Here is a 12,411-nt window from a genome sequence, read left to right as displayed (position 1 = left end):
CTCAACACTATTCATTTGTTACTTCCACCAGAGCGGTTCTTGTGTTTCTCTTTTTGTTGGTTTGTTAGAAGGATTATGGAAAAACTTCTTATTGTACAACTGCACCTCTCTGACATGAGAGCAATGCATGATGGTTAATAACGCTCGGTTATTAACCAATGTTCAATAAACTACTGTGCACGGTTCAGTGGGAATGATTTGAGCAGTTTTTGCGTAATACTGCACAATCTCCTGCCTGGTGGAGGTACAAGGAGCAAAACACTAAATGCATACTGTATATACCATATTTTATTAACCATAAATTAAGTTATGTTCATTCTCAGATATAAAACTGAGGAATCACAAGGTATCCTACAAAATAAATCTCATCATACAGAAGTATCATTGTTGTTATTACTGCCTGACACGTGTTGTTTGAGTTTATGTGGTACTTTAAGTTATATCGGTTTTCTTATCTATGTGTAAAGACAAGTAAATAATTACCCCACCTCTAACATACTTGTACTATAGGAACCAGGACAGTAGTGTAGTACTCTCCTAAGTTCTACTGCAGTTCCTCAGAATACTTCATGTATAAAGACACAAACACACGCACGGAGGATCCCCTCCTTCGAACCGGTCTTCAGTCCGGGTGGTGACGGGGCAGACCGGTGGGGTCAGGCCGGGAAACTGCCCCATCACACGGGCTTGTGAATTAATGCGCCGCGCTAAGAGGGCAGACAACCGGGGCTGTGAACTCGGGGCTTCGGTTCGATTCGGGGAGCTTAACCCGCCGGGAGGACGGGATTAGACCCCAAGCAAACATCAGCTGCTCGCTACCTGTAACCTGTTTATCCACTGTTAGCTTAGCTTAGCATAGCCGAGGTGCCAGGATCCCCGCTGCTAGCTAACATTAGCCTCCCGCGCTATGTTTGTGTCCCGGGTAAACACGCAGCGCCCCCGGGTGAACCACCTACCTCTCAGCGGCCTCGTCTTCTCTCCCGGGTCGGATTCACCGGAGGCTGTCACCGCAGACAGTGATTTTCATATACATGTCCACTGATTGAGGTCAGCTTAGCGGAGGAGGAGGAGGACCGGGACTGCACGGCGTCACGTGACCTGCAGGGGGCGCAGCGTGGCCGGCGGGGATTGACGTGCTGTTTCCTTGGAGACGCCGTTATCCTCTTGCGTAATTAAAACTTGTATATACATGTTATATTCAGGACAATGCTGGTACATTTAATGATCATAGTTATATTAATATTACTCCTGATAATAACAATTATCATGTAAAGTTGAAGGTTAGGTTCATTCATATGTTTATGTAAATGTACAAATAAATGTTGTTTGTTTTATATGTTTTGTTCCAGTTTGTATATGCTATATTTTGATTATTTACTGTGTGGTTTGTTTGGTTTTCTTTCTAAATATTTTTGAGCAAAGTAAGAGGGAGCCTTGAAAAAAATAATGCCATTGCCAGCGACTCCAGTCTTAAATGATACAGATATTTAAACTTTTCATAAATATGTAAAATATAAACTATTTGCATGTTTTTTCCTAATTTGAAAAAGCGGCCACCGTACTTTTATTTTGAAAACCATGTAGCAGAATGGAGGCGCTTGTTTTGAGCACCGGAGCAGCCCAGTGATGTGGCAGCGGCGCTAAGCGAGTTCTGTGTGCGGTTTGTTCTTCTATTAAAACTCACTTCCGGTTGCAGGATCAGTTTTAATAAATAAAGTGAAAACAAACATACTGATACGTTATTTTTTATTTCGGCTCTAAAAAAGAGAAACATCCGGGAACTCACCGATGTTTCACATCAAGTTAGAGATAGTACCTTCAGTATATAAGCGGAAGTTGAGTTTTTTTCCAAAATCTAGACAGTTAATCGCTAAATTCTCCCTATATAAATAAACGCTTTAATAATTAGTTTAAAGTTGACTCCGTTGCAACATAAAAACATGTTCATCTGTACACCGTGAACTGATCCTTTTACTTCTGCACCGGAAATGCTGCCGCACATGACGGCGAGCTTGATGCTAACCAGGAAGTGATAGTTCCTTCAGGTTCCTTCACGTTCTGCAGAAGCTGAGAAACGTCCGAGGTGAAAGTTCACATCTGATCGACAGAAGGTCTCAACACAAGACTCCAGACATGACGGTGAGTTCTTCAAACTGCTTCATCTGACCTGTGGTGAAAGTTAGCTTGAATTTAACAGCGTGTCCTGGTCGGGATGCTAGGTAGCATGTATGCTAACCGGTCTCCTGGACCTTTAATACGTTATCAGGGTTTTTATCGATTCTACGTTTAAATCTCATTACATAAGAAGTTAATGGTTTAGATGTTACGTCACACTAGCGTTGTTACAGATGTGTGACTTGCCAATTGATTCAGAGATGAATTATTTGTGTATAAACATGTTAATCAGAATCAGGTTTAATTGGCCAAGTAATTTGTACAAACAAGGAATTTGACATGGTGAAGAGGCTCTCAATGTTCTTACATAGAATACACATAACAACACAAAACAAACAATGCAATGGTCTAAGAAAAAGAAAGAAATGAAGTGCAGGGATACATATTGAATGGTATGAGTATTACAGTTGTACAGAGAGGGTGAAATAAATGGTATAATTAAATATAATTACAATATAATATAACTTCGGGAGTATATGTACAGTGGTTATTATAAAGAAACAGTGTTATTGCACAGTGTCACGGTGGATTGGCTGTTCAGGAGTGAGACGGCGTGGGGGGAAGAAACTGTTTTTGTGTCTGGAGGTTTTGTGTCTATGATGATTCATAGACACTGATGTCAACTGAATATTACGTTTTGTGACTTTTGGCCAAATAAATCGAGACATATGAAGATGTCACCTTCACTCAAACAACTATGCAAACAGAATAATCATTAATAGATCAACAGTTGTGTCAGTGTTGGATTGTTTCTGATCTAATCTGATCTCAGAATGTGAACCTCACTTATTGATCATCTGTATAACTGTCAGCTGATGATTCTACGTGTCTCCGACAGAAACACGAGTTCGAGGTGGCGATGACATGTGAGGGATGTTCAGGAGCCGTCACCAGAATCCTCAACAAACTGGGAGGTGAGAATAAGAGTTGTCTTCTTCTTCTTCTTCTTTTTCTTCTTCTTCTTCAAACTCCCTGATTAAGTAATCTGGGGGGGAACATGGAACTTCCACACACAAATGCCCTGACAGTGCAAACCAGAAAACTTCCCTTAGACCTGAACTCCACAACATTGTTTGTCTTGTGAAAAAGCACAGAGATCAATATAAAGTCGTCTACAGCTCTTATCACTCAAATATTGTTAGAAGAAGAAAAGATCAGAAATAGACTAAATCTAAAATTTAGTTTTACGTGTTGGCAGATAATATATATTAGTTTCTTGATTATCTCAATGTTGCCTTTGATAAATACAACGAAATGTTTATATGAGTGATTTCTCCCCTCTGACGTGTCACAGAGAACTCTAAGTGAAAGTGCAGTTTCAGGTTTTCAGAAGCACCTCATGACTTCTTGGCTCTGAATGCCGAGTCATCCTCGTGTCACCTGAAGCAGCGATGATTCTTTTATTTTAATTGGCTCAGTCCTGAAAACATCAGGTGCCTGAGTGACACTTTGTGTTTTTCCAGCTGGTACCAGTCCGACAGTCTGTGGTGTGACAGACTTGTTGAGATAAAACACACCTTAGTTGTACATCTTTCTTCAGAGTTCATCAGTCCACAAAGTAAAAATCGAAAAGAGATTTTAGAATTCAAGTGTCTCACAGTGAATCTTCTCTTCTGTTCAGTTCAGTGCTGATCATGTGAGACACTGCAGGTTTCCATCGTGCTGCTGTCGCCTCATGGAACTAAACAAAGTGCCTCTTTGTCTCCTCTGCTCACAGATGTGAAGTTCGAGATCGACTTGCCTAAGAAGCTGGTTTGGATCGAGTCCGACAGAGACGTGGACTTTCTCACTGAGACGCTGAAGAAATGTGGGAAGGAAGTCAAGTACAACGGCACCAAATGAAGGAGTCTGCTGCTGCTCATAGGTGAAACTCAATCATTGTGACTTTTATTCAATTTATTCTCCTGCAGAAACAGCTTTGTCTGAATTAGATGCAACTAATTTAATTGTTTACTCATATATAGAGAATGATTAGCTGTTGTTTTTAATCTGCTTGTGTGTGTTTATGTTTTCTTCAGGAAATCATTGCTGCTAATGCAAAGCAAACATCTATAAACTGGAAGGAAGAGTCTGAATCACCCCCCCACCTCCTGAAGCTCATACGCACAACATCCCCCCCGGATGCAGATCATCTTTCAGATTTACCAGACGAGAACAACAACAAACACACATGATGTTAGTACTTGTTATTTGCAGCAATGTATTTGTTATGTTTGTTTTCATGTTGTCCAACACGGTCGCCTGTTCAATGAAATGAATTTGCACATTTTCATGGAAGTCATTTTTATATATGTTGCTCTTTTATCTAAAAAATAACAGGACTCCATATATGTTCTTAAATAATTGTAAATTTCAGTTGTCAAAGGAAAAGATCAACACACAAAAATATATGTGAAGCATTTAGTTGCTATTTCATGTTTATTATGATCATGATGTTTGTAACTTTAATGAACTTACAACAGAAAAACAGATTATGTCAAACTTCCTTTGAACCATATGAAGAACATTCCCTGGATTATAAAACATTCTGCAGACTGTAGTTGTTCTATCAGTATTATTTGTTGTGGGATTAACACTAATAGATGGGGACTTATGTGGTGAATATCTGCTATGGTTTTGGAGATTTGCAAACACAGACTAATGTATGAAATCCACTCTTTGGATACACTATCTAACTAAACAACAGTCTTCTGTGTTTTATTACAATCATCTGGAAAATTAAATAAAATCAACTCTGCCTCAGTTTGTTAGTTTCCTTTTTTATTTCTTTGTCTAGACAACTTTCTCTGGAGGAGATGTGATGATAATAAACTGTCAAACCTTAGAGAAATTATTTTGCTGAAGATCTTATAAAAGAGATGTCTGCTGCTTTTACAACCCACATTACAAACAAGTGTCTCTGCATAAAAATCGAGCTGATGCCCAAACCAATTCATTTCCCTCCAGCTCAGCAGACATACTTCTCTACAAATGAATAAAAAAAACGTTTTGACTCTGTTGTCACCACTGTCCTGTCGGTTTTTCAGTTTGCATAATAAATAACACAATAATACTTCAACCACCAGGTGGCGCTATGTGCTCATGCTGTGCTCACTTGTGTGAGGTTTTCTACAGAGGCACCTGACTCCTCTCAGCTGCAGTTTAATTACAGAAGTAAAAAACAAAGAGGTTTCTTTTATTCATTTGTGAATATTTCGTGCTGTAGTTTAATTTCAATTGTATCTTCTGCCTCTTTTCACCAAGTTTATATTCTTGGTTTTCAAGTTATGACTCCAGAATATTCTGGATCAGTTAGAAACAGTTAAAAGGTTAAAACCTCATCAGCTGTTTGATAACATTCCCTCGATCTGTCTTCACATCAGAGAAGCTGAACTCGCTGAGCTTCAGTGAGAGTGAAGCTGTTTGATTTGAAATGTGCAGCTCGAGGTTCAGAGGTTAATTTCACTGAGTTTATTTTCACACACATTCAAAGTGCAGACACAGACCACAGAGGAACAGGATGAAGATGAGTTAAAAAAGTTAAATTATAGTTTCCTGATAATCCTGAGAACATGTACATAATAAATACACACAAAGAAATATACTTTAAAGTGAAATAATATGAACGTGATGATCTGAACATCATCTGTCTGGACTCCTCAGGCTGCCATCACGGTCATGTCCACCGGCCCTCCACTCACCGCCGGCTCAACGCGGCCTCGGTCGCTGTGGACGAGCCCCAGCAGCACCGTCACCAGCGAGGCGTAGAAGATGGTGGCGCAGCAGATGTAGAAGGTCCAGCCCAGGTGTTTCAGCAGCTCTGGATCCTGCTGCTCGACGGACACCAGGAATGAGACGAGAGCGGCAGCACAGAGCGCGACTACGAGAGGGAGGAAGCAGATTCAACTCAGAGTCTTACTGAGGTTTCATGTTTTATAAAACTGTAAACATGCAGCTGCAAGTTAAACCACCAACTAGCTGGTTGGTTGTTTTGTCAGTGATTTGACCTTTTAATAGACATTCTAAGAAACAGACATTAAATAGAGGGACGACATGACAGCTCCCAAAAGTGAAGCCAAAGTGTCTTGATCGCCCCCTGCTGGCTGGCCGCAGTATATTTCATAAACCCGGTGATAGTTAATATAATATTTCTGTTGCAGAGTTTTGTAATTCACGGTAGTTTGAGTTGTAGATGCTGGACTATAAACATCTACATCACCTGAACAGAGAGAGACAGCAGACTGGACGCAGACAGGAACATCCAGGACAAACTGTAGCTTCCTGCAACAACAAGGTGCAACATGTTGGATTAACCTGCGGAGTGTAGATCATGGCCTGACATCTGTCTTCTGGGGATTGACCAACAGAGGGCGACTCCTGTGGTTGTGGAGTTAATGTCTCAATCTGAAGTTTCAAGTCTTCTTCAAACAGCTGATGTTCATCCGCAAATTATGATAATTTAGAGTCAAACAGACCATAAAGGAGAGTAGGTGTTGGGGGCGTGGTTATCATGTGATTGTACCGACCAATGGGTGCAGGTGGCAGGTGTAATTGGGGGGGTTGTGTCCGTGAGCTCTCCGTTAGGCTCCACCCCCTGCTCCTCCAAATATGGTTACCTCTTGATTCAAAAAAACAAGATGGCTCTGAACAAAAGGTCAAACTCGCGGCTTCAAATCATTTCACAATGTCCAGAGGAACCGACTTTTACATTTTGTTCTCACGCACAAAAGAATCCTGGAAATCTCGGGAAGATGTCAAGACTTCAGTGCAGGTCTGAAAGCAGCCAACGACAAACTGATCTCAGATCTGCACGAGCTCAAGTCTCTGGTAGATGGAGCAACCAGTAAATCTCCAGGGGTGCTTGTTTGAAAGCAGTTGTACAGTAAAACAAGAAGAATCATCTGAAACAAATCATTTAGTGAACAAGCGGTGGCGTCACATGGATCTTACCCAGCCAGGCTGGAAACGTGGAGCAGCTGGAGAAGCCCTGGTGGGTGATGCAGAGGGCGAACAGGCCCTCGCTGGCCCCCGCCGCCGTCTCAAACAGCCACTGAGGCGAACAGAGGCTCATTGTGTACAGCACAAACTCCACAGACAACAGGGTCGTCAGCACAGTCACTGGATTCTTCATATCACCCCCCCCCCCCCCCCCGCACACACACGAACACTGTGCGTCCTCGCTGCGGCCGACGCTTCGTGAATCCTCTTGTTCCAGAAGAAGCTGCTCTGGTCTGGAGCTGCAGCCGCTCTGCCCTCGTTCATCCTCTGCTTGACGACTGACCTGCAGCGTGTCACCAGCTCTGATCTGTGTGTGTTTGAATAAGTTTCCGTTTGCAAACACCGGCTTCTCCGATGATTCGATTAGTGTAATAAAGTGAAGCAAAAACGACCTGTCTACTTTTATGGTGACACTCATATTGAGCAGCAGGTTGCTATGTTGTTATTATCACACATTATGAAGCTTGTGTCCTCACAGCAGGCCGGAACTTTCCATCAATTAAAAACAAATGAAGGAAAATACACCTACATTTACATTCAATAATGCCAATATTTGATATCATAATCGATTCATTTCCACTTAGAAGCTGAAAAGGTTCATATCTAGCTTTAAAAAATAGATTTTCTGACGCTCCAGGCTCTGGGAGCTTGTTTGGTCTCATGTTGTTTGTCCTGTTGCTGGACTCATTGTGTTTGTGCACAAGCCCAAAACTAATGTCCCAAAATAAAAACAATGCTGTTCTTCATCACAGTCACGAACTCTGAGACTCGTCACAACCAACAAGTCCAGATGAGGAGGAAAGATGCCAAGATACAGACAAACAGATCAGGTTGTCTGCCTCTCCTCAATGTGTTGTAGTGCTGTGTAGTAGTGTTGTGTAATAGGATCTTTAGTGAGCTTTATCCCCAAGTCTCATCCAAGTACAAATCCAGTTGTCCATAATTTTCAAACTAACTCGCAGGTTGTTAGAAGTTCCAGGGGGAAAATCTTTTTCAAGAAACTGCTCAAATCCAAATCTGTGGATATTTAACAGTAAAATACTTTATGTGCACATGGAACCATTTTAAACCTTTATTCCGATTTCTTTCCCCCCACAACAGGAAGCTTGACGTTTCCTTGATGTGACTTATGGGCTCGGTTCGAGTTTCGACCCAGAACAGGACGATAAAGCTCCAGCGACCAGAGAGGAAGTCCACGGTGGAGACTCCCAGAGAGACGTGAAGCCGCAGGGTCGGCCCACTGATTGCTCTCGTCAGTCAAACTGCACATTTCACCATTTGGCTGTGGCCTCCCGGTGACAGGTGTGTTTGTTTTGGCCGACTGGACAGAATGTGACAGCCATGACTCCACCCCACTTCCCCCTTAGCCATGGCACGCACACGCACACGCACACACACACACACACACACACACACACACACACACACACACACACACACACACACACACACACACACACAGGCTACTTGGAGCTGGTCGGCTGATGAAATATATCAGCAGATGAGAGCAACTTGAGAGATTGAGCATCTGAAGAGAGTCTTGATGATGTCTCACAGCCACAGTGATGTCACACCAGGAGACCCGCCCCTTTGCGAGGTTCAGATGTATTTGATTGTGTTTTCATAGACTTTAAATAAAGATGGACGACGCATCTCAACCTCCTCCCACTTTCCAGAAATTATGCCAAAATATTCCGGATACGAACGCATCCGTTTTGCATATTTGGAGTGTGCACAGTCGAGACCTGTACTGCAGCCAGCCACCAGGGGGCGATCAAGACACTTTTTGTTTAAAACATCTAGATCAAAGGGTTTTATATCAATTCTGCATCTGGAAAATTGCAGTGAATAATTTAGTTTTTATTGTCTCTTTTAACGCAGAATACGTTCAGACAGAGAACACAGCTGTGCAGAGACTTGACTCCTCTGCTCCTCCTCCTCCTCCTCCTCCTCCTCCTCCTCCTTCTCCTTCCTCCTGCTGCTCTGCAGTAACAGACGTCGTCGAGACATGTCCAAGAAAACCAACAACACAAAGCCACAAGCTGCTTGTTGCTGCCAGCTAGACGATTCCAGGTTTGATTCCCGTTCCAAAACTGAAAGAGTGAAGAACTGTGGACGAGACGGTTCAGGCCGAGAGCGTGAGAACAGGGATCAGATGGAATGTGAGGAGGTTTATCTGGACCTCAGGTCATCAACAGAATCAGATGTTGAATCATCACCTGCAAAGAGATACATGCAACGTACAGATACATATAAATACAAAGGGACACATGGACACATAGAGGAGACAGATCCAGAGGAAGAGGAATGACAGAAACAGAAAAAAACACATGTATGTGAATATAAATCTACAGACGGATAGACAGACAGACATATAGAGAGATAGACAGACAGACAGACAGACAGACAGACAGACAGACAGACAGACAGACAGACAGACAGACAGACAGACAGACAGACAGACAGACAGACAGACAGACAGACAGACAGACAGACAGACGGATAGATGGATAGAGAGACTGATAGACAGATAGATAGATAGATAGATAGATAGACAGACAGACAGACAGATGGACAGAGAGGTAGACAGACAGATAGATAGATAGATAGATAGATAGATAGATAGATAGATAGATAGATAGATAGATAGATAGATAGATAGATAGATAGATAGATAGATAGATGGACAGAGAGGTAGACAGACAGATAGATAGATAGATAGATAGATAGATAGATAGATAGATAGATAGATAGATACTCTATCAGACATCCAGTAGCTCTCAACAAACACAACAACTAAGACAAAGAGAAACAACCTTATTGATGAAATAAATAAATCTTAATCTGCAGTTCAGTTCTCTGGACTCACATCCTAACACGTGGCAGCAGGTCTGAAGGCATCAGGAGTGTCGAGGATCCTGTGACCTTCTGCTTGCACATGTTGGAACCTGTGAGGGACACGAGTGAAAACAAGACTCTGTATATCTGCTGAGGTTTAGAGTGGGTGTTTTTAAATCCTTTCAAAAGAGATGAGAAACTCCTCATGAGCAGGTATTTGAATGTGGTGTAGATGTTTTTCTGAAAGTCCTTTAATCAAATGCAAAGTTAAACTCAGGACGTTTTCAAACCTTACAGTCTTAAAGAGCAGGTTGGAAAGATGATTTTTCCTTTAAGACGTTATAACTGTGATAAAGCTTGAAATAAGATGATCACAGAGTTTCAATCTTCAATAATATATAAATACATTTCACGTTGAATTCCCAACTCATCCAGAAAGATTGTGATATGAAGGTTGAAGTTAAAAGTAGTGAATTCATCATAAGCATATCAGAAGAAGACAGTTTCACCACCAAGCTCAACCAGATGGACAGAAAAACACACTAATAAAACACATTCATAAAACATAATAATCTCTATGAAAATACTGCAATATTATTTTTCCTTTCCTCTGGTGCACGGCCGCCTCATGTGGGATAGTTCACATTAAAAATCAGCTCTGCGAGTTCCCTTAAAGATAAATGTTTACTCAACCCCCCCCCCCCCCCCCCACAGCTAATGATGCTGACAAGAGGCTCATTCAGGAAATATCTGTGTTCATCAGGGTCCTTCTTTCCAGCAGGTGCTCAACCTTAAATTACCTCTAATCCTCATCATAGTTCTCTTATTGAGCCACTGTCAGTGAACATCTCAGTGTCAGGTGGAGATCATATCTGTTTCTCTGTGTGAAAGATGTGTGTGTGCGTGTGTGTGTGTGTGTGTGTGTGTGTGTGTGTGTGTGTGTGTGTGTGTGTGTGTGTGTTCTACTAACTTACTTCTAACTCTCAGGAAGTAATAGAATTAAATTTGTTCAGTGTGATGAGACGAAGCAGAAAATAAATCCATCCACTCTTCAGCATAAAGAAGAATTTTGTGTTTCATTTGCTGAAATCATGGCACCGCCTCGAGTCCCAACCTCTGTGTGTGTGTGTGTGTGTGTGTGTGTGTGTGTGTGTGTGTGTGTGTGTGTGTGTGTGTGTGTGTGTGTGTGTCTGACTCCAGAACACTGTGTCCGAGCTGCAGTTTCTGGTTTACACGTCACCAAACAGTTTGCAGCTGCTGGGTCCAGGTTTCATCATGATACAAATCCTCTAGATTTTCTAAACTTAAGAGCCTTATTCTATTAAACCGACAGGTTCCAGATGTTTTGTGCATCATTTAAAAAATGCTTCACAAGCTGTGATTAGTATTAATGCTTTATAAATAAAATAAATAGTGATTGTTCCAGATTGTGGAAAATGTTCCTCCACCAACACTTAGCTTTGTCGTTTCCTACCCGCTGCTCATGAGAGGACTTTCAAATCTTTACTGATTTTAAGTAGGTTGAAGACCACGGACATAAAAACAGATTTAACAGATTTCTAATCATGGAGACGGACCTTTTTTAGGTTCTGAGACACATTAAGAAGTTCTGATAGGATCCCATGGGACCCCTGGCACTTACAGACACAGGATACAAGACTAAAACCTTTTTTAAATCTCCCATCTACACACTTTACACTGATTTGTCTCCACCTGTGAGATGATTTTTTAAATATAACGTCCAGTAACTCATCATCATGTATCATCCCCTGCAGAGATTTTCATCGTCTTCACATCTCTTTGTTTTTGATGAAAATGTTCTCTTGTTGCTCGGACCCGTTCTGTGGGCGACAGCGAGTTCTGAACGAATCCCTGGACTCCCGGCCTGTGATGGCAGCGGTCAGGCCCTGAGCTTGTGTCGGTGTAATTACAGACTCTAACCCTCCATCAGGGTTTGGTCTCTGTGTCTCAGTCTGACGTTTTCTGAGGAACGAGCTCTGTCACCATCGGGGCGTTAAACCGACTCAAGAGGGAAACAGCTCAGTTGGATTTAAGAGCTGCTTCACTTCACTGCAAACTGATTCTCACTTCTCTATAAATACATTTTACTGTGTCCACATTCAAGGAAGAATTCTGTTTATTCTCTTAAATGTTATTATACTGTAAAGAAATCTCACAAATGATAAGGAATATATAGGAAACTTTTTAATAAGCCTTGTTAGCTTGTCCACCTTTTTATGTTAAAGATACGGCCGTCCAGAAACTCACCCATTCTCATAATAACTTCAATTTAAATAACTTTTCATAGATCGTTCCACGTTTGACTTTATTTAGCTTCAGTTTTCTGTGTTTAATTGATTTGATTATTGTTTTGTATGGACAACTCACGAGAGGTGCTGTGCAGCAAACATGTAATTTACA

The 12,411-nt window shown here is 41.6% G+C and overlaps 2 protein-coding genes across 2 annotated transcripts in view; one reads left to right on the top strand and one right to left on the bottom strand.

Annotated features, from left to right (window-relative positions):
- The window catches only part of slc36a1 (solute carrier family 36 member 1), a 30,264-nt gene extending 29,168 nt beyond the window's left edge, over positions 1-1,096 (bottom strand). The window contains exon 1 of the mRNA XM_062393469.1: positions 957-1,096. The gene's annotated coding sequence lies outside the window, so the exon portion shown is untranslated. The remainder of the gene's footprint in view (positions 1-956) is intronic.
- An 889-nt stretch (positions 1,097-1,985) lies between these two features.
- Positions 1,986-4,920, top strand: atox1 (antioxidant 1 copper chaperone). The gene is made up of 4 exons (XM_062394511.1): positions 1,986-2,139; positions 3,014-3,089; positions 3,893-4,039; positions 4,194-4,920. The coding sequence occupies exons 1-3, from the start codon at positions 2,134-2,136 to the stop codon at positions 4,015-4,017; spliced, it is 207 nt and encodes a 68-aa protein (XP_062250495.1). The 5' UTR covers positions 1,986-2,133; the 3' UTR covers positions 4,018-4,039; positions 4,194-4,920.
- Positions 4,921-12,411: the final 7,491 nt, after the last annotated feature.

Source organism: Platichthys flesus, chromosome 8 (genome assembly GCF_949316205.1).
Source record: "Platichthys flesus chromosome 8, fPlaFle2.1, whole genome shotgun sequence".
Taxonomy (NCBI): Eukaryota; Metazoa; Chordata; class Actinopteri; order Pleuronectiformes; family Pleuronectidae; genus Platichthys; species Platichthys flesus.
The sequence above is the reverse complement of the archived record's forward strand: the minus strand, read 5'-3'. Positions and strand labels throughout refer to the sequence as shown.

What these genes read in the sequence shown, in the direction of transcription:
- atox1 (XM_062394511.1), top strand. An exon ending in AATCCTCAACAAACTGGGAG is followed by an intron (nt 3,090 to 3,892) that starts GTGAGAATAAGA and finishes CTCTGCTCACAG; the next exon opens with ATGTGAAGTTCGAGATCGAC.